Source organism: Gracilinanus agilis, chromosome 3, assembly GCF_016433145.1.
Source record: "Gracilinanus agilis isolate LMUSP501 chromosome 3, AgileGrace, whole genome shotgun sequence".
In the NCBI taxonomy this organism is placed as follows: domain Eukaryota; kingdom Metazoa; phylum Chordata; class Mammalia; order Didelphimorphia; family Didelphidae; genus Gracilinanus; species Gracilinanus agilis.
Window position 1 is genome coordinate 165,270,880 of NC_058132.1, and position 27,932 is coordinate 165,298,811.

The window sequence follows — 27,932 nt, forward strand, 5'->3', positions numbered from 1 at the left end:
CGGCGGCCGGATGTGGGGGCGCGTCACTTCCGGGCGGTGCAGCAGCGGCCGCTCGGAAGATGGCTGCGCCCTGTGGCTCGGAGCTGCCCACCGACTCGCCGCTGAAGATCCCGAAGATGGAGGTGCTGTCCCCAGCCTCTCCGGGCGGTCTGAGCGACGGGAACCCATCCCTGTCCGACCCTTCCACGCCCAGCGGCGCCTCCCCGCTCGGGCCCGGCAGCGCGGCTGGCTCAGGGGCAGCGGCAGCGGGGGCTGGGGCCGGGGGACTGGGACTGGGGGCCCGCAGCGCTGCCTCGTCCTCGGTCTCCTTCTCCCCCGGCGGCGGCGGCGGTGGGGCCGCGGCTGCGGCCGCCGCTGCCTGCCGGGGCATGTCGTGGACCCCAGCCGAGACCAACGCGTTGATCGCTGTGTGGGGCAACGAGCGGCTGGTGGAGGCGCGGTACCAGCAGCTGGAGGGAGCCGGCACGGTGTTCGGCAGCAAGGCCCCCGGGCCAGCCATGTACGAGCGCGTGTCCCGGGCCCTGGCCGAGCTCGGCTACGAGCGGACCCCCTCCCAATGCCGGGAGCGCATCAAGGTAACCAGCCGCCCGGCCCGGGGCAGCGAACCAGATACACTGAGAGAAGGCGGGGAAGCCGGCCTCGGGGGGGCGGGGGCTGGGGCTGGGCTGTCCGCGGAGCTTCCCTCCGGGGCCGGGGGGCGGTTCGTATCTCTTCTGCCTTTCTCTTCTTCCTTGGGGTGGGGGCTTTTACAGAGAGCCCTCCAGGCCTCGGGTCTTTGGGTGTCTTAAAGCTCCCTACCGCCGCCGCCGCCCCCTTTTTCTAGCCAATTTGGATGCTCCTGCTCTCCGAAGTTGGTGGTTTTTCATTGTGTGCTGAGTGGCTCTCCTCGAGCTGCAGGCGCCTCTCTCCCCCCCCAGCACCGGGGCCCCTCGCTTTGTTCCACACTGAGGGGCTCCCAGGGTCGGAGGCGGGGTTAGGGAAGGGAGAGGTGGGGAGCTATGAGTTCCCATTCTGGGTTTTCCAGAGAGTTGGTGGAGCCACACTCACAAAAAGCTCTGTAGTACTACTGGCCTTTGTGTCAGTTGCAGTACCTCCAACTTGAGCTGCCAGCGGGGCTAGTAGAATTCCAGATGCCTTGGAAAGAGCTGTTGGCAGCCCAATCTTGTATTGTTACCGTAGCAAGTTAGAGAGCACAAAGACACTGAGACTTGGAATTTGGCAGGAATGTGGAGTAAGAACGTAGTTTCCTTGGCTTGAGGCTTTCTAATATTTCTGATCAGGCCCCTTCATGAAAGACATCCTTTTTTTCCTACTGTAGGTAGATACTGAACTATATATATATAGTAACAGGCAGAAAGCCCCTTGAGTCTTAAGATTTCTCTTCATGCAGGCATTTTAACGTTTAGGTACTTTTTATGTCGGTTAGAAGTTTCTCAAAAAATGAGGTTCTTTACTAATTTACAGCTTTTAAACGTCCAGCTTTCTCGATAAAATACTGAGTTGAATTTTAGTTGAATCAGTTCGTGATTGCAAACCTGTAGTGCCCACGGGAGTTAAGATTCAGACTCATCTTTCCAAACTTCACTGAATGAAGATTTTCTGTTAATTATGGGATGGTACCTACTTCAATCCCAGTTTCATTAAAACTCTTTAAAATTTTTGATCATAATAATGCTGTTTTTCTCTTGTATTATTTGTATATGGTTTTTAAAGACAGTGGAAGTACTTTGTGGATTAGAGATTAGGTCCCAGATGGATCTAGAAAAAATATAATTTAGAGAGTTTTGGCTATCACCAAAACCAGAGGTATTGCCAATCTGCCAGATTCTGTTCTTTTTCTGTTATTCTAAATTGATTTTATTAGTAGTAAGTATCTTTTACTTTTGTCCAAGAAAGCATTTACTGTGTTCAAGGCATTGTGCTAGCTGCTAGTAATAGGGAGATAAAATTTAATCCCTCCTCAGCCCTCAAGGGATTTACATTTTTGCTTTATCTGCCCCAGGCATGCCCAAATAAGTAGAGAGGGTGTGAGGAAGGGGGAAAAGGAGGCAAAGGACTGATATGAGATATAGTATGTACTAGAAAGATTTGAGGATAAAGATATTATTTCTGTTGTTTTGTGAGAAATTTGAACTAGTTACTAAAAATAATGAACAATAATAAGCCATATCCATAATTGATTCAAGCAATTAATGGTCGAGGTCATTGAAGTTAGAAATTTTAGGGGATTCTCTGTCTTTAAAATATTTAAAGGAATTAATCACTGTCAGTGATGTGAAATATATCATCATTATCCAGTTAGGCTCCCCCTTAGAGATATAACCAGACCCTAAAATCTGACTACCTGAATTAATTTGCAGGGGAATTTCAAGACTGATGGAAAATTGTTGAGCATGCTGTGTCATCAGTGAATCTATTGAACATGGACAATTCTGCTCTAAATCTACCTTTCTGAAATAACCAAATGGTATTCAATCAGTTTGCTCCACTATCCCAGTTTGAGAGAGAGATGAGCTAGTAAAGAGAATTCCACAATTGAAAAGAAGGTATATTTATCATTGCAAATGAAAATCAGCAAAGTGTACTCTCAAGCCTTTCATCTTTAAGGTCATTAAAAAAAAAGTCTTTTATATCCTTTAGTTCTAACACCTATCTTCTATGAAGTTCTATTCCAATGTTTTAGGCTGTGGAGATGACTCTAAAGTCTAGAAAGTCCAGGCTAGTGGAACACAAGTTCTTCTAGGTTTTGCCTCAATTGCTAGGCTTTGGAATGAAAGGTGCTTGACAGACTCTATAAGCATTGTCCTAGAACTAGCCTAGCTCCAATTCATTACTCTTTTGGTTACAGAATGATTAATTTTTTCAGTCTCAGCAACTTTTGAAGACCATCTCCTAAATAGAGGGTTTGGAAACTATGGAGAGAATTACACCTAAGGAAATCATAAATCCTTGAAGTATTGAAGTAATGCTACTCCACTTGCAGCAATTCCTAAGTCAGGCAAGTGTTGCTAAGCTGCCTTTGTTAATTAATTTGTTTAATAGTAAGGGAGAATAAAAAGCTCTACTTCTTTTGTACTTTAATCAAAGCAATCCAGACTTTACTAACAAAAGACTAGACAGAAAATTTTGATAAGCATATGCTATATTCTTAGGATGTTGTTAATTTGTAAATTAAAAAAAAAACATATTGAATTGTACTACCTGAAAATCCATTCAGAAATAAATTTATCTCTATAAAGGTCTTTTAAAAGAAATGATAGATTCAACAAACTAGAGGTTTTTAATTTTGATACAAGCAAATGACTAACCAAATATGGAAACTAAGGGACTCTTTATAGATTAGAGTGATTGATTTAACTCAACTTATTATCTATTAAAAATTCACTGAAAAAGAAATTTGTGTAAGGCAGAAATAAAATATACTTAATATAGTATGTCAAATTAGTATAAATTACAAGCCTTGGATAGATATTTTCCCAACCATTATAAAATCTGTACCCTGATCAGGTAGGGTGAATTGTCTACTTGATAATTTTTAATTCATCATTATCAAATAAAGACAGATATTGAGTTGATTTCAGTTGGATGTGGCTAATAATGTTTAATTTTCTAAGGAGTCTAACAATGCATTTCAAGGACAAGACAGATTTTAGATTTTATGTAAATATCTGGATGTTACTGCAAAGATCTGTTGATCTTTTAAAAACTTCTAAACTCAAGTATAATTGCTGAAAATGAATAAATATACAAGCATTCTACCTCAAACCCTTAGAATTTCATAAAATAGAACCAAATGAGTTAATACAATAAACTAGCAAAAATATGTCTTGCCTTTCTCCTTTTCCAGTTCTATCTTAAGTTCACTAGCTTGGTTTTTGTCTTCTTTTTATATCATTGTACTCAATAATTGTAGTTCTGGTGACCTTTTTTTTTTTTTTTTTTAAACCCTTACCTTCCACCTTAGAATCAATACAATGTATTATTTCCAAGGCAGAAGAGCAATAAAGGCTAGGCAGTGAGGGTTAAGTGACTTGTTCAAGTCACACAGTTTAGGAAGTGTCTGAGGCCAGATTTGAATCCAGGATTTCTGGTCTCTAGGCCTAGTTCTCAATCCACTGAACTACCTACCTGCCTCCTAGTTCTGGTAATCTTACTTTGTATCGCTTTAAATAGATCTTTCAATATTTCCTTTTATTTTTCATATTTATCATTTGCATAACACCTCTTTTATGATGTAATTTTACACACTAATGCTAGTGTGGAAATATTTAGTAATTTCACAAGATCTGACTACTACTATTATTTACTTATGAAAAATACTGATTTGCCAAAAAGATGAAAATGTCTGTTTTTAGGGGCCTAATTTTTATTTCTTTCTTAGTCTTTGCAAGCCCATTTATTCACATCTGTTTATTGAATGAGTACTATACATATATTTAAAGTACTAAGTTCTCTGGGTGATACAAAGAAATATAAGTGACTCCATGGTTTCATTAATATGGATGCTTTCTTAATTACTGTAGGTTTCAACAACACCATGCCTTCTCATCCTGTGCAGTTGTTGTCCATGACCTCATAGAAGGACAAATCACCATAGAGGAGTTACCCACCTTTCTGAACCCAACCTTCCTCTAGCTTTGTAAACATCCTTTGTGTAATAGTATATACTTAGTATTTCGTGTATATTGTATATAACACTAGATCTGTGAACATGTAATCTAATGAAATAAATACCTCCTCAGATTGAGTATAAAGTAGTATTTAGTTATTTCAAAGGATCTTCACATTATCTTATTTGATCCTTAAGAAGCCCTCTTGATAGTATACTATCTTTCCTCTGTGTTCTTTCAAATGCACTGAATTCTTCCTTAAAAGTTTTACAATCCATTTGGAAAGATAAAATACATATGAAAAAGATGAGAAACAATACAAGTAAGTGAATTCACCAGTGTCTTAAAACAATGCATAATTAAATTCTAATTGAGCAACTCACAATAAAGGCTATGTTCAGTAAAGAAGAGATAATTCCACAGTTCATGCTATGTTAGCAGTTCTTGGCTTTGACACTTTACCCAAGCTTTGAATTTATAAAAATCATTCACTATTGAGCCAGATGCTGCATTCACACTTCTAGTCAGTTAATCTGATGCACTGCAAAACTCATTCTCAAGTCCCATGTTTTTGGGTATTCTCCAAAAATTTGCCTCTTGGGAGTTGGCTTTATGTCCATGAAACAGATGTGCACTTCTAGCTTGCTACAAAATGAATGCAAGGTGAATGTGTGAGATAAAAAACTTGTCTTTGATGGATCAGTATTGTTTGCTTATTTAAGAATAGTGGGATGGGGTTTCTCCTTATCAATGAAAATGAATAATTCTTAAAGGTGATTTTTGGATTATTTAAAAATAATTGTCACAATACCTAGAAAAACTTTCATGATTCAATAGACAAATCACTACTTTGGCTTTAGTTTTAGCTGTCATTCCTAGCCATCTTTTATGAGAATCAATGCTTTTTTAAATCAATGATTCTTAGGGCCAAAAGTTGCCCTTGCCCTTCAACATTTTAATTGGGTATATATATCCTTTTCTGGATTCTACAAAAGACTATCTGCATTGTGATGTAAAGTTTTCTGAGAACTGTCAGGTACTACCTAGGTATATATGATTTAATCAAATTAGTTAACCTCTACTTTTTGCCTATTCTATTTCATTAAATCACTTGAAGGTATTTTCACTCTTAGGCTTGCCTGTTGAGACTGAGAGAGACATAATGAGTGCCCAGAATGAATAGGCTGTTTAAAATATTGTCTCATACCTTTAAATTTTTTTTAATGTATCAATAGTTTTAAGTAATTGATTTAAGAATCATATCTTATTTATGAATGAGCAGGGTTCTGAGTTTACTTTTTAAACAAATTTATAAGGACTGGTACAATAGAATTTAAAACATTTATGTTTTATTTTCAGAAAACCTGATATACAAAAAATGAATTTGTAAAAGACATAGACTAGGGAATTACTACTTAGGTTTTAGAAATAGTTTTTGTCTTATAAAAGAATTAATGTAAATCCTTATTTTTTATCTCATAGACTCCTTTGACTCCTATGGAACCTTCTCAAATGTTTTAAATACACAAAATACAATACATAGGATTATAAAGGAAACTGATTATGTTGAAGTTTTTTATAAGTACATGTATTTCAGATTAAGAATGCTTGCTGCATTTAAAATCAATTTTAAAAATTCGTGTAATAATGCATAATTTTAACTAGCCATTTACAAAGTACTTTAACATAAATTATCTCATTTGGTCTTTATAATAATTTTTTTAAGTAGGTGGGGTATTATTCCCATTTTTACATACAAAGAAACTAAGGCTCACGTTTAGTGATTTGTCTGAGTTCATACGACTTTTCAAGAAACAAATGAGACTCACGTGAGTTTAGTGACCTGTTACAGTTTGATTTATTCTGACTCATTATATTCAGCAAAGGGTTTTAGGGGCTTTTGGAAAAAAAATTCACTTTGGATTTGCTTTTTAGATTTTAATAAGAATATACGACCTGTCATATTGTGTAAAGGAACCCTACCATACTCATCCATTGTTATTAGAGATCACCATTTAGCAAGGAACTATATATATAGTACATGATGAATTTCAAATTTTAAACTTGACTGTGAAAGTTCAGGGAGCACCAAGAGAACTATTAATTATTGTTTCTAATTAAGTTGTCTGTAAAATTGATTTGCAGATATCACCTGGAAACCAATCAACTGAATTTTGTAAGAGTAGAGTATGAGGATTTGTTATTTCTCTTTTGCCAGTTTTGTCCATTTCCATAATGGGTTCACTAGAGGGTATCATATGAAATTTACATCCATCCATAAGAAGTTACTTTTCTAAATAACAAGTGCAAATACAAACAAAAACAAGAAAAAAGTATAATGCTTAAAAACAATAGACTTTTGATGATGATAAGCTTTTAATTGGTTATCCTATTTGCAGAGATGTTTAGTGCTATGTGTGTATGCATCTGCAATATAGTTGCTACAGTGATTTTTCTACCCTATGTTGGAAATTGTTTACCAAAATGTTAACTTCTCCATGTAAACTTAATTAGTGCTGACTTTGGAGTCAGGGATTCTGAGTTCAAATTTTGGTTTTTATTACCTGAGTGACCCAAGGCAAATTCCTTTACCTTTTTTGGACTTCTGTTTCTTCATCTGTAAAATGAGAAGGGGGATTGGACAGGATAATCCCTGAATTGGCACCTTCCATCTCTAACTCTGTGTTCTCACTGAAACTTAATGAATTGGTTCTAATTTGTATATTTTTCATTTTAGCTTAGTTAGCTTCATCTCTTATTTAATTTCTTCCTATATTACCTGAATAACTGAAAGATGGCCATTTCTTTACATTAGTATAGTTTCCCCATTTGTAGAAGAGAGCTGAATGAGATCCCACAGAAATGATGTACATACTTCTCCCAATCTCCCAAAAGCTTAATGTAGTGCTATGCTGTATTGTTGCTCCCCAGGATCTTTTGTCATTGATTAGCTGACATTCTGATATTAGACTTTTTAGGAGTTACTTTTATCATTATAAACATGCACACACATTTCTTGCCCTTTGTGTCACAATAGCTAACTGTTCATTGAAATTGATCCTATAGGCAAAAATTTAACTGACTATAGTTATAGAGTTGTACTCCTTTTGTATACTTTATAGTTTCAGTTTATGCATGGAGTCATTATTATGTTATATTTTAAAACTCATAGCATTTATATTTAACCCTTCCCATTTCTATGATTAAACCAAATATCTTTTTAATTAATAATAATTTAAATTTAATAAAAATTAATTCCTGAAGCAGAAAAAGCAGTTTTGCTTAAAATTCACATTATTTTTAATGTCTGCAAATTCATTTCCCTACAAGAGAGGACTTGTATTGTAGTTCAAGAACAAGGATTACATACTGACAGGTATCTTGCTCTTGGTTTTGACCTTTCCACTACTTTGGTAGTGCAGTTGATAGAGTGCTGGGCCTGGAGTCAGGAACACATAAGTTCAGATGTGGCCCTAGACATTACTAAATATCCTAGGCAGATTATTTAACTTGGCATATAGTAGGTGTTTAATAAATGTTTATTGGTTAATTGATTGATAGACTTAACTCTTTTGCTCCAGTTTCCCTGACTGTAAAATAGGAATCATAATGGCTCCTGTTCTGCAGAGTGGTTGAGGTTCAAATGAGATAATATTTGTAAAAGTGCTTAGCATACTGCCCAGCAGATGGTAGGAAGTATAGAAATGCTTTCTTTTCATTGTTTCTGTCCTTTTCTCCCCTATTTTAAAATGTCACTTAATATATCTACATACTTTAGAGAAACTTGACACAATTCTGAACTTTGTTTTAGGAAGGATTTTATATAAAATATTTGGAAAGTTTTGGGGACTTATGTTTTTTGAGGATATAATGAAAAATCCCAGTTTTCTCTGCAGAATTAAACTTACTGTACTTATTTTGTCTATTGAGTATTTCTTTCCCTGCTAACTAGCTAACTAGCAGCATAGTTTTAGTTTCTTACAATAAATAAGCTTTAATTTTAGCTTTATTTCTTCCAATGTTGTTAGAGTAAGAAGACATGTACATAAATATATTTCACTTTAGAATATAAGTGACAAGTGTACAAAGAGGACAAAGTAGATCAGATGAAGAAGAGGTCATGTATAATATGGGAGATATGAGCTGCCTTAGCTTTGTATTACTTCTATCATCTTTGACAAGTCATTTAACCTTTCTGAACCTTGGATTACTCATCTGTTTAAAAAAAAAAAGGCAATTATAGACTAAGGTCCCTCTATAAATCCTATGATCCTAAGTCTTGGTCTTTGTGCATTTTCCTTTTTGATCTTCTTGCCCAAGTCTTGAAAAATCTACACATTGAAGAGTTCCAAGTTTTCTAATATCATTTCCCTAGTATCAAGGTTCTTTTTTGAATTATAAGATAGAGCTCTTCACTAAAATTTATCTTTAATTCACGGGTGGCAATTTATTGAAGCAAGCGGTGTTGGGGCCCCATTGCCCACTATAAAAACATAGGTAGGCAAAGTAAATTAAAAAATAAATAGTGACATACTTTAAATGTAAAAAAGAAAAGTGTTATTCAACCAGAAAATGGTTGAAATCCTATTCTGAACAATTCTTTGTTATAAACAGTGGCTTTGTAGGTTAAAACAGTTCACCTAGTTTATGATCAAGAAACACTAGTCAGTGCTATAATGGTAGATTTCTGATACTACATTTTAGGCTGGCGATTAAACAACATTTATCAGAAAATAGGATTTTCACATATGGGAGGCACTTAAAACTTAATGGTCTCCTTGTCTATGCTTACAGTGTTTTAGGTAGTAATATTAGGTATGTTTTTAATAGATATCAAATTTAAATTAGGAACATTGGCATTATAGGATACATCAGCAGGACAGAAGGTATATATAGTAATGTATTAGCATACTTTTTAGTGTATATGTATATATTTAGCAACAGTGCTGAAAGTGGAATGACATGGCAGATGATGTTGGAAGTTTGAGATCACGTAGCAGAAGTTTCCTTCATATTATTGATATAGTTAACTGTTGGTGACAGCTTGTGAAGTAGCTATCTCAGATGGTTGAACTTCTCTGTTCTCAGTGTATGTGATCATTCAAGGATTTCATCTCCCAAAATAACTGTTACATTCCAGAGAATCCCTTAAATATTAACTCAGACTTGCACATTAAGCTTGGGCTATGTGTAGCTCACTGCTGGTACTAATTGGCTAAGAGATCAACTAGTAGTGTGTGTGTGTGTGTGTGTGTGTGTGTGTGTGTGTGTGTGTGTGTGTGTATGCATATATGTATATAAATATATGAGATACTGATTCAGTTTATAGAATGTACGTTTGCTAGCTCATTATTGCATTGTGCATATTTTGTTGGAGTTAAATTGGAATGACAGTGTTGATATACATATGGATACAAGGAACCTTTACAATGACTTCATAGGTTCTATAGCTTGCCCATAGGTTTATGATATCCTCTATCAGTTTGATTACTTTTCTTCACCTTTTTCTACTAGCATCTCTGTCTTGTTTGAAAATGTCTCATCAAGACATACTCTTTAGTTCTATCTTTTTTCTGTATTCAATAATATTCTTCATTTCTGTTGAAAATATTTGATACTTGTTTCCTTACTGTTTTTCTAGCATTTTTTTCTAGGCAAACTCCCCTATTGTCCCTTTATTTTGTGCCTTGAAAGTATTGATGGAGAGTTCAAAGAATACCATGATAGTATTTCTTCCTTATAAAGCCTCTAATAAGTCCTTACTATAAGATCTTTACTGAGATAATTTAGTAGAAAGGACATAGGATTTGGAGTCAGAGATCCTAGATTTGAATCCCAGGTCTGCTACTTACTACTTATATATGTGAGAGACCTTGGGCAAATCACTTCACATTTCTGGGCCTTGGTTTCCTTATCTGTAAATGAAAATTTTAAATTAGGGTTTCTTAACATGGGGACCCAATGTGTGTATGCCTATATCATGTATTTCAATATTAGTTCCATTCCATTGAAATTCTTTGTATTTCACTTAATTGTCTTTAAAAAACATTCTGGAAAGGGATCCATAGGCTTCATCAGACTGCAAAAAATATCTGTAACCCAAAAAGAACCATTGGATTAGATTAATTTTAGGTCTCTTGCAGTTCTAAATGCCAAGGACCTATGATCATTGTTTTAGTAGGAGACTCTGGAAGTTGAAGTGCATCCCTGATATCTTTTTCTTTCCTATCTCTTTAAAAATAATAAATAAAAGTCGTGATTAGCTCTTGAGGCAAAAAAGGATATTGAATCTTTAGTAATCCACATTCTTCTTTCCTAAAGGATTCTCTCAGTAATCAAAATAGACATATACCTAATAAGTACAGAAAACAGTTTAGCATCAGCACCCCCATTAAACCAGTTAGCTAAAGAGGAGAATCAGGTATTGACTGGTTATCAAAGCTGACACAAGACAGAGGACCTGGATTCATATCCTACTTATGGTGCCTACTGTCTGTGTGATTTGGAGATTAAGTCTCTCCCCGAACCTCAGATTCCTCCTCTGTAAAATAAGGGAAAAGATGAGATGACCTGATGGGTATTATATCTCATGAAGATTGTGGTGACAACTGAAAGAAAAATGTAAAAATATAGGCTGTAGATGAACTTGCAGAGAGGCAGATTTAAACTTAATGTAAGGAAAACTTCCTTATAATTAGTGACATGGATTTCTCAGAATGTTGTAGGTTTCTTCTCAGTAGAGATTTTAAGCAAAGATTGAATACTTCTTTGTGAGGATTCTTGTAGAGAAGATTTTGGAGTCAAGTATGAATTAGAGTAGATGGACTCTGATGCCCCTTCCATCTTTCTGAATAAGGCAATGATCATGGCATCTATGTTCCCTGAAAATTTTCAGCTCTGGACAGTCCCCCAAAGTTACTAAGGCTTTAAATAAGAAACCTTTTGACAATGGTTGCCATTTTTCAACTTGACCTTATAAAACCCAAAGATAGAAATCAGCTGATTCCTTCTTTATCTTTATAGTAAGAAGAGTTGTTTTACTTTTTTGAGTTCTGAATGACAACTTATTTGAAGACTGTTGTAGAGATCTTTCATGCCTCAGGTAGGGATCATGTTAAATGATCTCAAAAGTCCTTTTGAACTTTGAAATCCCATGATTCAGCCAACCTTCTTGGAATATAGTATTTCATTGCTAAAGAAACAGTTTTCAGAGAGTATAGGTACTGTCTAAACAGTCTTCCCTAGACATCATTTGCTTTGAGGAAATGAATTTTTTTTCTTGTTACACTTATGCCTGTTTTTTCTACCTTTTTTGCTCCTACTTTTCTTAATGGGTATTAGGAAGCTCTTGCCATCTCAGGTTTTGTGCTGTAGTATAACAATAATTGTGCAGCAGAAGAACAGAGATATATATCCAACTTGAATCTAGCCAGATAATTCAGATGAAGTTGACTATGGTCTAAGAAAACTTTCTGCTAATAATTACTTTTATTTCTTACCTAGAAAAATTCTATTTCTTCCCTTTGCTCATCTTCCCTTAACTTAAAATTAGCCTCTGTAAGGATTTTTTAAAATTCTTAAATATTTAAAATATTTTTTAAATTCTTAGGAATTTTTGAAAAATCCATACTCATAATTTAATTATTAAACATTATGTCATTTTTTAATACCAGCAAAAAACGTTTTTGGGGAAGTGTCTACTTGATGTGATTGGAGCCTGTGTTGCAATCCAAAATTCTCTCACCCCTCTTCCTCCCCTGGAAAGGATTTTTTAAAAAAATTATATTGTGAATTTGCATAGTAAAAGAGAAATTTGGCAACTCTTACAGCCTTTGCAGCTGCAAAATCCACCAGTTCCCAGACATCAACAGTCCACAAGAATTTATCTGGGAGACAACCCTGGCTCTCCCTCAGGGTGTGGAGGCCTGGGCAGCATGGCGATGGAGACCTTTGTGAAAGATATCAAGCCCAGGACTTAAGAACCTGAATCTCATCTTCATTGTGCTAGAGACAGGCCGAGTGACAAGACAAAAGACATGAGGTGAGGCTCTGCAAAGTAGCAGACAAAACAGGTAGCATCAATATATCTATTTGGGATGATATTGACAACCTGATCCATCCTGGGGACATAATCCGACTCACCAAGGGGTATGCTTCAGTTTTAAAGGCTTTCTGACCCACTACACTGGCCGTGGGGGTGACTTACAGAAGATTGGAGAATTCTGTATGGTTTATTCTGAGGGCCCCAACTTCAGCAAGTCAGGCCCTGAGTAGAATGCCCAGCAGTTCCCCAGCAAGATGGTACAGAACGACAGCACCTCTGCCACTTCCCAGCCTCCAGCTGGCCCTCCTGCAGCTTCTCCAGCCTCTGAGAGTCAGAATGGGAATGGCCTAACCACTCCCCTCCCCACCCTGGCCCAGGCAGTGGCTCCCATCCACCCCTTGTCCCCCTTCACCCTGCCAGCACCTGAATCACTGGAAGTCAGCCTAGCCACAATCTGCTTTTGCTGGCACTCCAAGCCCCTCCTCCAACCCTGTCAGCAACGGCAAAGAAATCCGGATGAGCAACAAGAGATAGACACCTTTCTTTCTCCCTCACCGAGGACAACCCTCTTACGTGTCTCCCCACTAAGAAAAAAAGACTGACTCTTGGGAGCTAGCTGTGTATATGGGAGTATATTTTAGCCCTGAACCTTCTGGGATGATATATGAAGAGGCAGTTTTCTTCCCCCTTATTTCTTAAACTGAATCCCTTTGCTCAAGTGAGAATAATTTGTCTCCTGGTCCTTCACTCCGAGCACTCTAAATCTCTTCTACCATTTTTAGAAACCAAACTTGGAGTGAATATGAGTGTGTGTGATAAAGGGGACTGACCTCTGCCTTTCTCTAATATATATTTCTACCCTGCGTGGGGGGGAGGGGGGAATGGAATTTAGCTGGTTTATTAAATTTACTTAGCCCCATATCTTTTCTTCTGACCATATCTAGCCTTTGCCTGTCACTGACTAAACTACTGTCTTAAGAGGACAAATATCTATCTGCAGCAACTCCATGAAGCAGTTCCATATCACTAGGATTAATACTGTGTTTGTAATTCTGAAATTGGAAGACAGATTAAGGCTTTATTATTGTAACTACTTAGGAAAGTACACAAAATATATTTTAATTTGCTTATCACTGGAGATGGAAATGTTTGTGAGATTACCATGCGTTGTATTCCTAAATATTTCACTATCCTGAATATCCTTATAGGTAATTTTTCCAAAATTAGAATTGACCACTCATGTAAGATAACTGATGACGTGCTATATTGGATAAATTGTGAAGTCACGTAATGAATAAGTTTAGCATTGCCATTTAATTGATGCAAAAGAAAAAAAAATTGCCCAGCAGATATTTCTGTACCTGTTAAGTTTATGAAAATATTTTGCATTAAATCACAGTATGCACTTCTACTAGTAAACATTTTTTGGGTTTGCCTGAGAACAAGAACATTTTGGCTGTTTTCCCCTAGACTATATGCTGCTCATCCTGAGCCAGCTGCTGCTATCAGGGGCTGAATATGTAAATTGAAGCCAAATTCACTCTTAGGATCTAGAATCCACCTTGAGTATTGTGACACTGGGTCTTTTCATTTGTAATAAGGCAGGTTAGTATGAAGACCTATTGGGCCTCTTGCCCATATGCCATACTATTTTCTAAGCAGTAAGTTCTAGGTGATCTGGAGAGAGAAAAAGAAGAGCCAAGCATCTGTTGTCATATATATGAAACCTTTTTACATTTTAGCCAGTAACTTGACATGTTGTGTTGGCTATTCACAGGCCCCAAACTACATTATTTTCTTCATAATGCAGTTTTATGCTCATATAAATGACAAAATGATATAGAGGTGATTGGTAGCATCACAGGATTAGACATGTAACTACATTGAAAACATAGGGGAGCAAGGATAAACTTGGGGACCATAGTGAACCTTTTGCTAGTACGAGTAGACTTTGATGTGTTTGCTGATCATTAGTTAGAACTCCAAAAAATTCATTAAATAAATTGCCAGAAGTTTGTGCCCTGTATTCTTATGATCTTTCTTGCCCATATTGAAATAAGTTTGTTTTCCCTTAACAGCTAGTAATTGAAACTTTCTTCTGCTAACTTTGGTGATCACACTGAGAAAATGTGATGAAGAAAGAACATTTTAGTATAACTTAAGATTTTTTTAAAAGATACTTCTTAAAAACAACTAATCATGCAATGGTTAGTTTTTACCTCTTTTTGAAAGTGCCCTCGCTCTTAGTTTTTATGAGTAATGATATGAGAAAGTTACTAGGCTGGCATTGTTAGAAAACTAGGGAATATTTTAAATGATATGTGTGATTTGGTGCCTTTAAGAGTTACAGCTATTTTAGACATAGGTATTTCTTTGGTTCATAGAAAGTAAATTATTGGATATTTTCCCCGAGGTAGATTTTTTTCCTGATTCTAATGGAATAGAGAGAATCCATGTGATTTATAAAGATTTGTTTGCAAATAAAAGGTATTATATTTTTAATAATTTGGCCAAAAAAAAGGAAACCACATGGATAATTTTCAATTGGCAAAGGATTAAGATATGGTAGAATCCCCATCTACTGTGGGCATTAACTACCCTTGAAAGCCTGTTTCACTACTTTTTTTTTTTAAATAAGTGTTTCCTACTATTGCAGTTCGGCTATCCTTCCTACAATTTGACTTAGTTTTTCATCTGATATCTGAGACTAACAAGAGTGATCATTCCAATGTCTTCCAAACACCACATTTACCAATGTGTGGCTATTGTGGCCCACTCTTCCTACTTCTTATTGGATGCTCTTTTTCACCTGTAGCCACTTCTCATAGATCAGTGGTTTTGGTATGGTTTAATTCTTTTCTAATTATATGTAAAGTGGAGCAAACTTTGAGAAAATGATTGTGCTGATAGCAGAATTGGTGAAACTCCACCCTACTTTATGAATTTGCTCAGTTCCCTTTATGTTCTGCCAGGCTTGGAAAGAATTTATTTCTTTGCACCTTTCAAAATCCAGGGAAAGATTATAGGAGATATGAGGGGAAATGAACCCTACTCCCACCCAAAAAGTATCTTATATAATGTCAGGGAGGGCTGTGATGAAACCACTGCCCTACTTGTAGATCTTATTTTTCCAAGCTTTTCATTATTTTATTTGCCCTTTTCTGAACTCTACAATTTCCCTCTCTTGTAGCTGGTGCGATGCCCAGAACTGAATGCTGTGCTCCAGCTGTTGCCTCACCGGTGCTGAATAGAGAGGAAGAGCCACCTTCATAGCTTACATGTGATTCCTCTGCTTATACAACCCAATACTGGATTTACTTATTTTGGCAAGAGAGTTGCATTGTGCACTGTATTTAATGTTTCGTGTACTGTAACCCTGGGTCTTTCTCTGCATTGCTGCTGTTAAACCCAAATCCTGCCAATCTCAATTCCTGCTTCTGTTTTACTCAGATAGACTGCTTTGCATTCATCCACAATGAATGTCATCTTCTTGTTCTTTCATTTTCTTTTCCTTTAATCTTAAAATTGGCCAAAAAAATAACTATATTCTATAAGTTGTCGGTCATCTTTTTCTCCCTACTTTGGTAGTGGGGCATTTAAAAAATCTTTTCTTTGATTCTCTCTTTTTAAAATCCTCACATAATTGGCCTGGTAGATTTCAATAAGAGTTCACTTGGCTTTTCTTCTGAACTCAGTACCAAAGCATTCACACCTATGATTTGATCATCTGATCAAAGATATTTTAGTGCTCATAGTCATAATTTTTTAAAAAGTAGTTCAAGATATAAGATAACATGTGACTATTAACAATTTTCCCCATAGGAACAACCATATATATGTGTAGTTTTTTGTGGAAATATCTGATAGTAAGTAATGATACTGACTTTATTCCACTTTGGATATTTTCTGTCCCCTGGAAAAGTGAATCCTCTAATGGGTTTAAGTAAGTTCCCTTTCCCTAAATTTTAGTTCACTTATAAACTTTCTGAACCTAAGTTACTATGATTTCTGAGATGGGATAAAAGGCAGAAGGGAGGAAGGAGGCCAAGGGAGAAAGAAATATCTCTTCTTACAGTCAAAATAACTTTCCTAAGAGAGCTTAGAATGAAGTTCTTGCCAGATTTGGCCTGTTAAGCAAGTGAAAGATGGGACTTTTCCCTGAGAATCATTAAGGTTCCCATTCCTCAATTCTGGAGAATTATCATTTTAGCATCAGATCTCAGGCTAGGGCATTTCCCCAAATTCTTTTGTTTTTTTTTTTCAGCATGTATTTTTATATTATATCCCTTAAGTAATCTTTTGTAGTTAGGAAGGTCCACTTTTTCCTGGTCAGGGTGTATGTGATAAGAGTAGGAGCTCTCTCCCTCCTATTTATCCACCCCAAATCCCTTGGCTTAACTTTATCATAATTTCTCAGTGTTAGACAAGTTGGTTTCTGAGTTTTAATGTTTCCTTCAAGTATGGAAACATGATCTGTCTTGATGAACATGCCTTACATATTTTATATGAAAAGTATGAAATCTTCTTTGTTCTTTGGTCCATGCTAGAGACCAGCAAGGAACTTCTGCTTTTAAACATTTCCTGAAATATGTACATTTCTTGAGAGAATTGAAACCATATTTACCTGGAGGCATTGTGGTACAATGGAAAGAAGATTGGGCATAGGATTAGAAGGTTCACATCCTGTCTCTGATGTTTGCTACTTGTGTGCCCTTCACTTAACCTCCCTTGGGCCTCAGTTTCTTCATCTGTAAAATGAGGAGGTTAGAATAAATGGTCTCTGAGTTCTAGCTCTAGATCTATTTTCCTACCTAGTTTTAACATTTTCTTATATATCATATTTACTTATTCAGCATCTTTGACCCTGAAATTAAATGTTTCTTTTATACATCAGCTACTACAAGCAGACGTATAGCAATAATTGTTAGCCTCTTGACTGAAGGAGACCAAATCTCTGAAAGGTTAGATACCTGGCCAGTTTTTCCATAAGCAGATCTGGAACTCCTCAACTATTGTGTAACTATTAGATTTTACTGTTTCCTTCATGTACATTTACATAATCCTTATGAAATGTCAAGTTTAGCTGACTACAATTTAGTGGTTACACAGATGGTAAAAGAGCCTGTTTTGTGGTTTCCCACCATTCTTGGTATCAGATATTGGTGGCTTTTCTTAGGTCTGTATTATATCCTGGTGGTTTTGGTGTGCCTAAGTTACTTTTCTTTACGGAGTTGACATTGGTTTTATTCCTTGGTTTCCCAAATTGTCATCAGTGATAGTTCTGGCTGGGATATTTTATGTAGTGAATGCTTTTTTTCTAGGCAGCTTGGAAGTAGCGAGCAACAACATGGTTTCTGTCTCCATTTATGGCCTTAGAGGGTAAAAGGAACTTGGTTGGGGATCTCCATTTACGGCCCTTGGAAGGACTGAAAAGGATGGTTTGGGTTTTCTTGGAGGCAGGAACATAACATTGTAAGATTTTTTAAAATGTTGGCTGAGGATATTTGCATTTCAAATTCCAATCTTTATAAGGAGGGCAGAGTGCACTGGGGTGGGGGAATATTTTGAGATTTGAATGAGAGAACCTTTACTTGTGCTTGTCTTCTTAGATTCAAAAGCTTGCTCACTGACAGCTTTCTGAAGTCCAGTTTTTTAAATTTAAGCCCTGGGCAGTCTTGGGGCCTGAAATGCCAATGAAGAAGATCATATCGAATGGAATTGTGGTTGTGCTCCTAGTAAAAAGAAAAGACTTTTAACTATAGTTCCTTAAAGAGTTCATGTGAGGTACCAAAAGAGATCCTGAAGAAGGTTGAAATAAGTAGAGAGGTAGTTATGCAGGGAAGAAGAATGCTAGTTTTTAGGATGGACTGTGCACTTCATCATGTTTATCATGCTTTTATGCTTCCCATTGTACATATGTGTGTCTGGCTTCAAGTGAACTATTTTGAAGTGAAAAATAAATTCTCCTTTTGTAGGTTGTCAACCATTGTTTAAAGCTTTTGAAGCTCACTAAAGGCCCTGTAAAAGGTTATCAAGAGTTTTGGTTGGAGTAGATGATATATTGACTTAACGGGATTTAACCTTATATCCAAAAGAGAAATTTATAGTCATACTTAAAGCCTTCAAATTAATTCTGAAATGAACCAGCTATGCATAGTTGGATATAAAAGTACTTAGAACTCACCAGGGAATAAGAGTATGTTGGGGGTGGGATGGGCTGGTGGTGTCTCTTAGGGAAACTTCATGAAGTTAAACATTAGACAATAGAATGGCTATTGGAGGGGATTAAAATTGGGGTAGGAATTCAAACCCAAAAATTGGGGTAGAAATTCAAACCCCAAAGTGGGTTCGAAAGTTGATACCAAGTCTTTAGTTTACTCTTTAAAATAACATTTCATAGGTTCTATCAATAGGCTGTAGGATACAGTGCTGATCATAAAAAATGTGGTGAACATCATCCAAATAACAACTCCTGTTCTTAAAAATTGAAAGGGATGAACTCTAGAAGACAATAGCCTAAATTTATCTATGTATTTATATGATGTTTTCTTTGCTCTATATAGTAATGTAATAGGAAAGGAAATAGAACATATTCCCTTCCAACTCCCCTCAAAAAAAAAAAAAAAGCAATTAGTGACCTTTATTTCTTCATTTTATTTGACAGTGTGGGTCTTAGGGTAGATTATAGTGCTTTAGGTTCAATATTAGACCTAGGTATTAGAATACTATTTCTTGATAATTGATATGTTAGATTGGGAATTTGGAGTATTATTGATTTGAACTCTATTTTAAATTTCAGCAGCTTCCCAAGAGACAGAATGAGTTAGTAAGGAATTCAGACTATGTAAGTAATATATTTTACTAGCTAATTAGTTTAGGCAATTGTTTTTTACCTGTATTCCTCTTTAACCTAGAGTAAGGAAGGTTGTATTCTTTGCTTTGGGGAATTCTTTTCTCTGTCCTCTTCCCTCACCTTTTCCAAATTCTGGGCACAATAGCAGCTGTACTCTATCTTCTGTGGCAGGTGTGCATCCTATTGGCTGGCTGGTACTTCTTGGTTGTTTTTTAATGGGGGAGGAGGGATAAAATGTATGTATCGGGGACATGCTATGATGTAATGTTTCTTGTTTTATAATGGTTAATTAACTGCAAAACTGTTGTTTGAACTGTTGTTTGAACTTGTTTGAGTTATTGCTGAATATAGTATTTTTCTAATATAATGAATGAAAATGAAATCTAGCATTTCTATAACAATGTGTCTGTGTTTGTCTGTTTGTGTCTGTTTGATAGTAATTAATATCTGTGGTCCATACCTGGAAGAGGAAGTACAGATTTAAAGGAATAACAAAAGACTTTGTGTCTTAGACCCTTCGCAGGTGTTACAGTCGGGTGAAAGAACATGGTGTTGGGAAAAGAAAGAGCAGTTACACATTTGAACAGTTGGAACAGGTGTTTGGTCAGGGAGGATGGGATGCTCAGCCCTGCCAGCCTGTACTTATTAACAGTAGTGGCTTGTACCAGGAGCTGGAGTCAGATGGCAGCACTATGGAGGATTATTCACAGGAGGACTGGGGAAACCACAGTCAGGATCTACATGGCTATCCAACAGATCAGGAATTGGGTAAGAGAGCCATTATCTACCCTTATGTACATACTGCTATAGATAATCCTGGACTATGTCCTAGTACCATTCCCACTGTTGGCACCAAGCCTGTGACCAGCTTTTTGTGGGTATATATGTGTATCTCCAATTTAGCTATAAACTATCATTTATAGCATGGTTTTTCTGTTGATGATTAAGGTGTCAGCAAGATTCTTGACACTGTGGAAGACTTGAATTCAGAGCTATTCAGTTTTACATTTAGCATAAGATACTTATATCCTATAATTCCACGATAATTACAAACTTTGTTAGCTATTGGGTTCCATATTGTTTTAAGTATTTTTTTCTTCATTTGGAAAAAATACTGAATTTTTGATCATCCTTTTTGGCTTTTGAACTTAAATATAGAAAAAGGTCCCTGTCAGGTTTCTACCTGTCTGAAAAAGGTGGGGTTCTTCAATTTGTCTTGGAAAAGTCCTGAAAAGGATGCTTTATTCAAATGACTATTTGAATTAAATTATTTATCATATGTTTATTCTAGTTAAGTTAGTGGTATGGCTGCAAGTAGCCCCAACAACTTGAGTGGCTTATCTGTGCGTAATTATAGAAGTTAGAAATAGAAAACTTTTTCCTTGAGTCTAGGTCCATTAGGCCTAATCTAGAGGTATTTTTAAGAACATTTAACTCTCTAGTCATTATTTTATGAGAGCCCTTTTGCAGCCACAATGTATTAACTAAGTTATATGATTGAAACTTATACTATGGCCAAAACTCTGTTGCCTCATGTTAAGGTAATCAAGAAATTTCTGTGAAATTTATTTAGAGCCATCCACACTTTTTTGATAAGCTTAGCACAAACCCCTGTTTACACTGCTTGTGTAAAATCTCGATGGCAAAAAAATACTGAATGAAAAATTAAGGATTAGATGCTGATTTAATTCTGTATTTTAAAATGAACAGTGTTTCAACATTGAATAAGAGTAAAAGAAAAATAATGCTAAATGTATGGAAAGTGACTTGATTTAGTAAGAAAGGAAAACAGATAATACACTTAAACTGCAGAGAGCATTTAACCACATTTTATTTTTAAAGCATATTACTAAGGCTAAATTATTTTGGTGACCAGTGACTCTTGTTTTGTTTTTTGATAGATTAATTCACTAAAACCTTTGAAAAAATTATATGATACACATTTGGGAGGTCTCTTGATATTGGAGAAATAATTGCTTTGAAAAATCTACATGGAAAATCTTAAGTTGAACAGAATTGTTTTCATACTTGTGCTTTTAAAATCATGTTCACAGTGAAATGAAGCTTTAATCTCCTAGCTAGAAATCCATTGGTGACCTTGAAGAATCTTGTACATGTAGAGCTGGTTTCTGATCTTGCATATAAATGTATGCATCTCATTATATGGGGGATATATTTATAAATCTGGCATTGAACTACAGCAGTATTTGACACTAGAATTAAGGCCCAGCATTTGAAAATATAGTACCAACAGTAAAGATAGTTACATATCTGCATAAATACATGTCATAGCTTAGCAAAGTATAACTCATCTTCAAAACTTTGCCTTTCAGATGAAATGCCTGTCACAAAGAGAACATTAAAAATAAAACAAGAATCTTCTGAAGAAGCACAGTAAGTAGCTGTTTCACCTTGCCACGAAGTGTATCTCCCTAGGGATGGTGAACATTGAGAGAAATTTCAGAAACTCCTTGATACAATTATACATGTGTGCAAAATCATAGCTATACCACTAAGGAAGCATATTTATGCATCTCTTGCCTTTCTCCATATTATTATCCCTAGAGGTCATCTTCAAATGCTGGGAATTTTACATCTACAAAGGAGAAATTCATTATTAAATGAAAATAAAAGGTGTGTGTATGTGTCTGCTAGAGTGTGTGGGTGTTGTAAACTTTGGTTTTTAAACAGATTGAGAAATGAAGCAAAGGGGTCTTGAGTCTAGATGGAATAGTAGTGGAACAAAAAGGACTCTAAAACTCTTCTATTTCATCTTAAGTTACATTTTGTGTAGGCAAATGACCTATTAACTCATTTGGGAAGCAAAGAAAGCAATTAGTAGAGAGGAGAATGAAAAAGGCTAGGAACCAGGGCCCTTTGATGATGGCCTCAGTGACCTGATTCTCCCTCAAGAGCCTGGTATTTTCTGTTATGTTAAATATTTCAACTCTCTGGGATCTCAGTAACATGTAAGTGATTTATTCTCTTTAATGTTTATGAGTGATGTATTAAGTATAATTATTGATGAGAGGAAAAAAGTGAAGAAACAAAAAATTATGGGAAAGTAAACGTCCCAACATGTAATCTTGACATCATCTGAGAAGATGGTGGGAAGAAGTGGAGAGAAAGTGGCAAGAAGAAATTGCTGTGGTAGTGACCAGTATAGTGAAGAAAGACTAGATGTTTTCCCCAGGAATCTCCCCTCCCTGCCTTTGCCAGCTGCCCTGCTTTGGCTTCTTAGGACAGTTCCTCTGGGATCAGAACATTAAACACTGAGCCTAATGCCATAGCTTTGGTGGGGGTGGGTTTTGGTGGATAGTGGAATTTTGAACTACCTTATGAAGAAGTAAATACCCTGTTACTAGATGTCTTCAGGTAGATGGTAAATGACCACTTGCCAAGAATGTTGTAGAGGGCAATTTTCCTTAGCAATATTAGACTAGAGGACCTTTGAAATCACTTCCAGTTCTTATGATCCTGTTTTAGTGGCCAATTCTGATTAATATTCTAATGAACTGTTAAGAACATTGCGATAGAACAAGAATAAATAACTTTAAACTTGAACTGAATAAATTTGGAACTATCCCTTGACCAAATTTAGGTTTCATCTTTTATGAAAGAAGGGAAACACTTTATTTCTACAATTTTTAAAGTGAAATTTAACAAGTTCTTAGTCCATCCCTTCCCATACCCCACCCCGCTCCCAAAAAAGCCACTGGCTCTTTCACTAAAATGTCCCACCTCTCCCTTTAGCCACCAGAGATCTACAGGGGAGGCCCTGCAGTTGGTGTAACTGGGGCTGAACTCAAACCGCACAGAATCGGTGCCACCAACCTCAACCTTTTCCCGTTGTTGGAACTCCGGAGTCCAGGAAAAAACGACAAACAGATCGCAGGGACTGTTTGAATAACTCTGGGTCTAGCTCCCCGTTTGTGCTCCATAGCTCCGAAGAGCTGATGTGAGCCCTAGGAGCTCCAGGCTGAGATCAGATCAGCAGGGCAGGAAACTGACCGGCTCTGCAGAGATCTCCAAGCTGTGCCGCCTCCTCTCTCCAGGTCACACCCCACACGGTGAGAGATTTGAAGAGGTTCCTCTCAGGGTGTTCACTCTCCAGTGCAAGGGTCTCTCCAGAACTGCTCCCCGCAGTGTCTGACTGCAACATTACTGATGGTATAGGGCTATGACAATGCTGAACAAATTATCTTCATTTGTGAAGTTGTATTATTTTCCCCTGTAGACACAGGAGGGCTTAACCAAGTTAGCTATCATAAGTTGCAGTAAAATATACCATTCTGATGCTATCCAATCCATCATCAGAATAACATGAGCTTTAAGTTGTTTTTCAATAAGAGGAATGGCTTTATCTTAAACCATTCACACTTTGTTGCTTTGTCTTCCTTATTGATCTAATAAAATGCATTTGAAAGATAGCTGACTGGGATAGGGTATTTGGAACAGTTTTTCTCTGTTCAAAGCTAATTTTCCCATCCAGAGATAGAACCCAGGACCTTGGCCTTGAGAGCACCAAGAACTATACAAATAATCATTAGATGCCTACTATGTTGCCAAGTAAGGTATTTATATTTATATATTTATGATATATATATGAAGGAATAGGTGTTAATCTCTAATAATGCAGCAGGTGAATCTAGGTGGGCCATTTTAATTTTATTGGGAATTACGAAAGACAAAGAAAACAGGTCCTCCACCCTGAAGGTCTCTGACCTCCAGGTGAAGATGAAGCAGTTTATGAACTCTTTTATCAAACAAAAGACAAATGGTAGGGGAACAGATTTATGTGTGGTCATGTGTAGTTTGGAACCAATACACATGGATATCCTTCAAAGAGTGTTCAGCCTGATAGGAATATCTCAAAGGGCCACAATTCTCTCTCCTCTTCCTCCAAAGAACTGCTAGTAATCAGGCGTGCACATCTTTACTGTTCACCTACGTTTGACTGTGTGTGAGTGTGGTAGTCCAGCATATTGCAAATTGAATCTCCAATTAGCATATAGCTAAGTAATTCTTACAGAATGGTAAATCATTATAACTCATAAATTCCAGTAAAACAAAGGTCTTAGCTACTGCTGTAAATGAGACCAGTCAAGAAAAGAACTCAACTTACTACATCCCCATGACCAACCCAGCATGGAACATTTGCTACTTCAAGTTAAACAACATATGAAATAATAATTTCCCAGGTTTTCTCTTTTGTCTTGTGTGTTCAAGCAATTTCTTCACTGCTATTGTCTCTCAAATTCTTTCCCAGAGCAGTCTTAGTGCATACTTTCACCTCTGTTCCAACACTCTTTAATTTTACCCCTAATATCTGTTTTTGTTAGGATTAATGACTTCTTTTGAATGTAAGTCTTTCTCACATGTGTTAATTCTTTTGGCTTTAATGTTGTGCTAAATCAGCTGACAGTGGTAATAGTACGATATTAAGATGGTGATATATTTTGAATTGTTTTTTAAAAAGCAAGAAACTATTATCTTTATATCTTTTTTTTTTTAACCCTTAACTTCTGTGTATTGGCTCCTTGGTGGAAGAGTTGTAAGGGTGGGCAGTGGGGCAAAGTGACTTGCCCAGGGTCACACAGCTGGGAAGTGTCTGAGGCCGGATTTGAACCTAGAACCTAGGCCCTCCTGTCTCCAGGCCTGGCTCTCAATCCACTGAGCTACCCAGCTGCCCCCTTTATATCTCTTGTTGGTCAGGGGACTTGAATTGGTCACATGGCAATCCAGATTCGTTTGGTTTAATGTATCAGAAATACCAGGTTTGGACTAAAAATGATTTTAAGTGGCACTAGATATATTTCCAAATTTCTCACCTTCACTTGGAATGAAAGCTCATAATGCTCACCATTACTTTACATTATTGATAGCTGCTTTTTGATGTACCTGTGATTTCTGAAATCTGATTTTATCAAAAAATATTTTACTAAATCACCTAGACTAGAGACAGTAATTGAAATCTGCCCATCTCTGCTTCCTTTAATTCCACAAAAGGTGACTGTTATTCAGATCTCTTTTATATGAAAATCGTGGTCCTGTGATCCTCTGTCCACCTGAATTTTTTTGTTTTTGTTTTAGGAAGCGTGACATTATGCAAAATATTGTGCAGATTTTGGAATCAGTACAGTTAAAATGGGAGCTGTTTCAGAGCTGGACAGACTTTTCCAGACTCCATCTTTCTAACAAATTGGCCATTTTTGGCATTGGCTACAATACTCGTTGGAAAGAGGATATCCGTTACCACTATGCTGAAATCAGCTCCCAGGTGCCTCTTGGCAAGCGTCTTCGAGAGTACTTCAATTCAGAGAAACCTGAAGGCCGGATTATTATGACACGAGTACAGAAAATGAACTGGAAAAATGTTTATTATAAATTCTTAGAAATCACAATTAGTGAAGCCAGATGCCTGGAGTTGCATATGGAGATTGACTGGATACCTATTGCTCACTCCAAACCAACTGGTGGGAATGTTGTTCAATATTTATTGCCAGGAGGCATTCCTAAAAGCCCAGGCCTTTATGCTATTGGCTATGAAGAATGTATTGAGAGACCACTTTCACCCCATGTGGAACGCCGTACACAGGACCTAGGAAAGGAAGGCCGAGGAGACACAGAGACTCTCGCATCACAGGCCTCCTTACAGGTGGACATGGAGTCCACCCGCATTATTTATTGCTACCTTGGGATTGCTGAGGTTCGGACTCTGCAACAATGCTTGTTTTTACATTTCCAAGCAAACACTAAAACCTTCAGCAAAGATTGGGTTGGTATCAATGGTTTTTTGTCCCAGAACTGCATTGTGGAACCTGGTGTATCCCCCAAGTCCATCTATATCAAATTTGTGGAAGTAGAAAGGGACTTTCTTTCTGCTGGCTCTTTAGTGGAGTGCTTGGAAAAAGCCATTGGATACCCTTTGAAATTTAACAACTGATTTCCATCCTTCATAAGGATTTGGGCTTTTGTCTCCCTTCTTCTCCCTCCCCTTTTCTGCCTCTCCCATACACCCACTGCCATTGGACTCTTCATGGAAATTGTCTTTCCACAGTTGGGCCAGTACAACTTTAAAGGAATCAAAGTGGACTTCAAGGAAGAAGCAAAATACCACTCCTGAAAAATGCTCATTCTGAGCAAGCAAGACATAATGAACTTGCAGGGTGGGTCAGCTGGTTTCTTTTTTTTTTTTTTAACAACAATTTTTAAAATTATATGGATTTTAGAGCCCTGATATAAACAACTATAGGTACATTCCACATTGGACCGAACTTATACTTTAAGTTTCATATGAAATTGAAAAACTGTATTTTTTTCACAATGTTTCATTTTTACACATCTCTCTGTCTATATAAGTGTTATTTACAGCCCTGAATAAATAAGCAATAGATAATGGCAAGTTAAATCTTGAGTCACATTAAATGAGATTTTTTCAATACCATTCTTAGCTACTATTATATATAATTTAGAATTCATTTTTTAACCTGTTTTACAGCCAATGTTGCCTGAAAAAAACAAAACAAAACATTTATTTTGTGATGTATTCACTTTTCTAGTTATGTTGCCATATCAACTTTCTTTTTTACATTAAAATAACTCATGGCCTTTTGGAGTAATAGTTCGGCTTTTTGTAGCACAGTGATCTCCTAAGCAGTTGAAACTCTTAAGTTGCTAATTTGTTGCTTAGAACACATAGAACAAGGGCAAAAGCAGGGTATCTTGCCTTTTTTAAGACTTTGATTCTCTGTTCCCCACTGGCTGCTACCATTATGTGGCAGAATATCCTGTAAACCTGGATTTATTTTTGCCACAAGAGGGGGTATTTCTCAATTAATTGAGAATTTGAACATTTGAAGTAGTTATTATGTACATGACATAGTAAGTGCTGTGAAAGGTATAAAAGTTTAATAAACACACAGGCCTTCTTTCATGGTGATTACAATCTAAGAAGGGATACAACTCTAGAATATCAGTTCATAAAAAACAAGTAATTGCGCTAAATGAAAGAAAAAGAATTCCCTTTTAGGCAAACCAGGGAGTACTTCATAAGAGAAAGTGATATTTGAAATGAATCTTGAGGGACAGGCAATATTTCAGTAGGCAGAGATGGTAGAGAAGACATTCCAGGTACAGAAAATAGCATGAACAAGACTTAGAGCAGGAAAAGCACATAGTACACATAAAGGTAATTAACAGTCAGCTACTGAGGATGTATTAAGTACCTAGTATATATCAGCGACTGTGCTTAGCACTGGGTATACAAAGAAAGGCAAAAGATAGTCAGTCCCTGCTCTCAAGGAGCTTCACAGGAATGAGGGAGACAACATGCAAACAGCTATGTACAAACAGGTTCTAAGGATAAATTGGGAATAATCATCAGAAAGGTTCTAGCTTTAAGAGGAACTGAGAAAGACTTCTT

General features: G+C 36.8%; 1 protein-coding gene and 1 pseudogene across 4 annotated transcripts; both read left to right on the top strand.

Annotated features, from left to right (window-relative positions):
- MSANTD2 (Myb/SANT DNA binding domain containing 2) lies at positions 1 to 26,918 on the top strand. Of its 4 annotated transcripts, XM_044668353.1 has the most exons (5): positions 15 to 575; positions 19,454 to 19,498; positions 20,020 to 20,275; positions 21,841 to 21,901; positions 25,601 to 26,918. In XM_044668353.1, exons 1-5 carry the CDS (start codon positions 60 to 62, stop codon positions 26,451 to 26,453), a joined length of 1,731 nt encoding a protein of 576 aa, XP_044524288.1. In that variant the 5' UTR covers positions 15 to 59; the 3' UTR covers positions 26,454 to 26,918. The 4 variants fall into 4 exon arrangements, with proteins under 4 accessions (XP_044524291.1, XP_044524288.1, XP_044524289.1 ...); XM_044668354.1 differs by lacking the exon at positions 19,454 to 19,498 and having other exon boundaries at positions 16 to 575; XM_044668355.1 differs by lacking the exon at positions 19,454 to 19,498 and having other exon boundaries at positions 17 to 575; positions 20,176 to 20,275.
- Positions 12,545 to 13,188, top strand: LOC123240648 (annotated as a pseudogene).
- Positions 26,919 to 27,932: the final 1,014 nt, after the last annotated feature.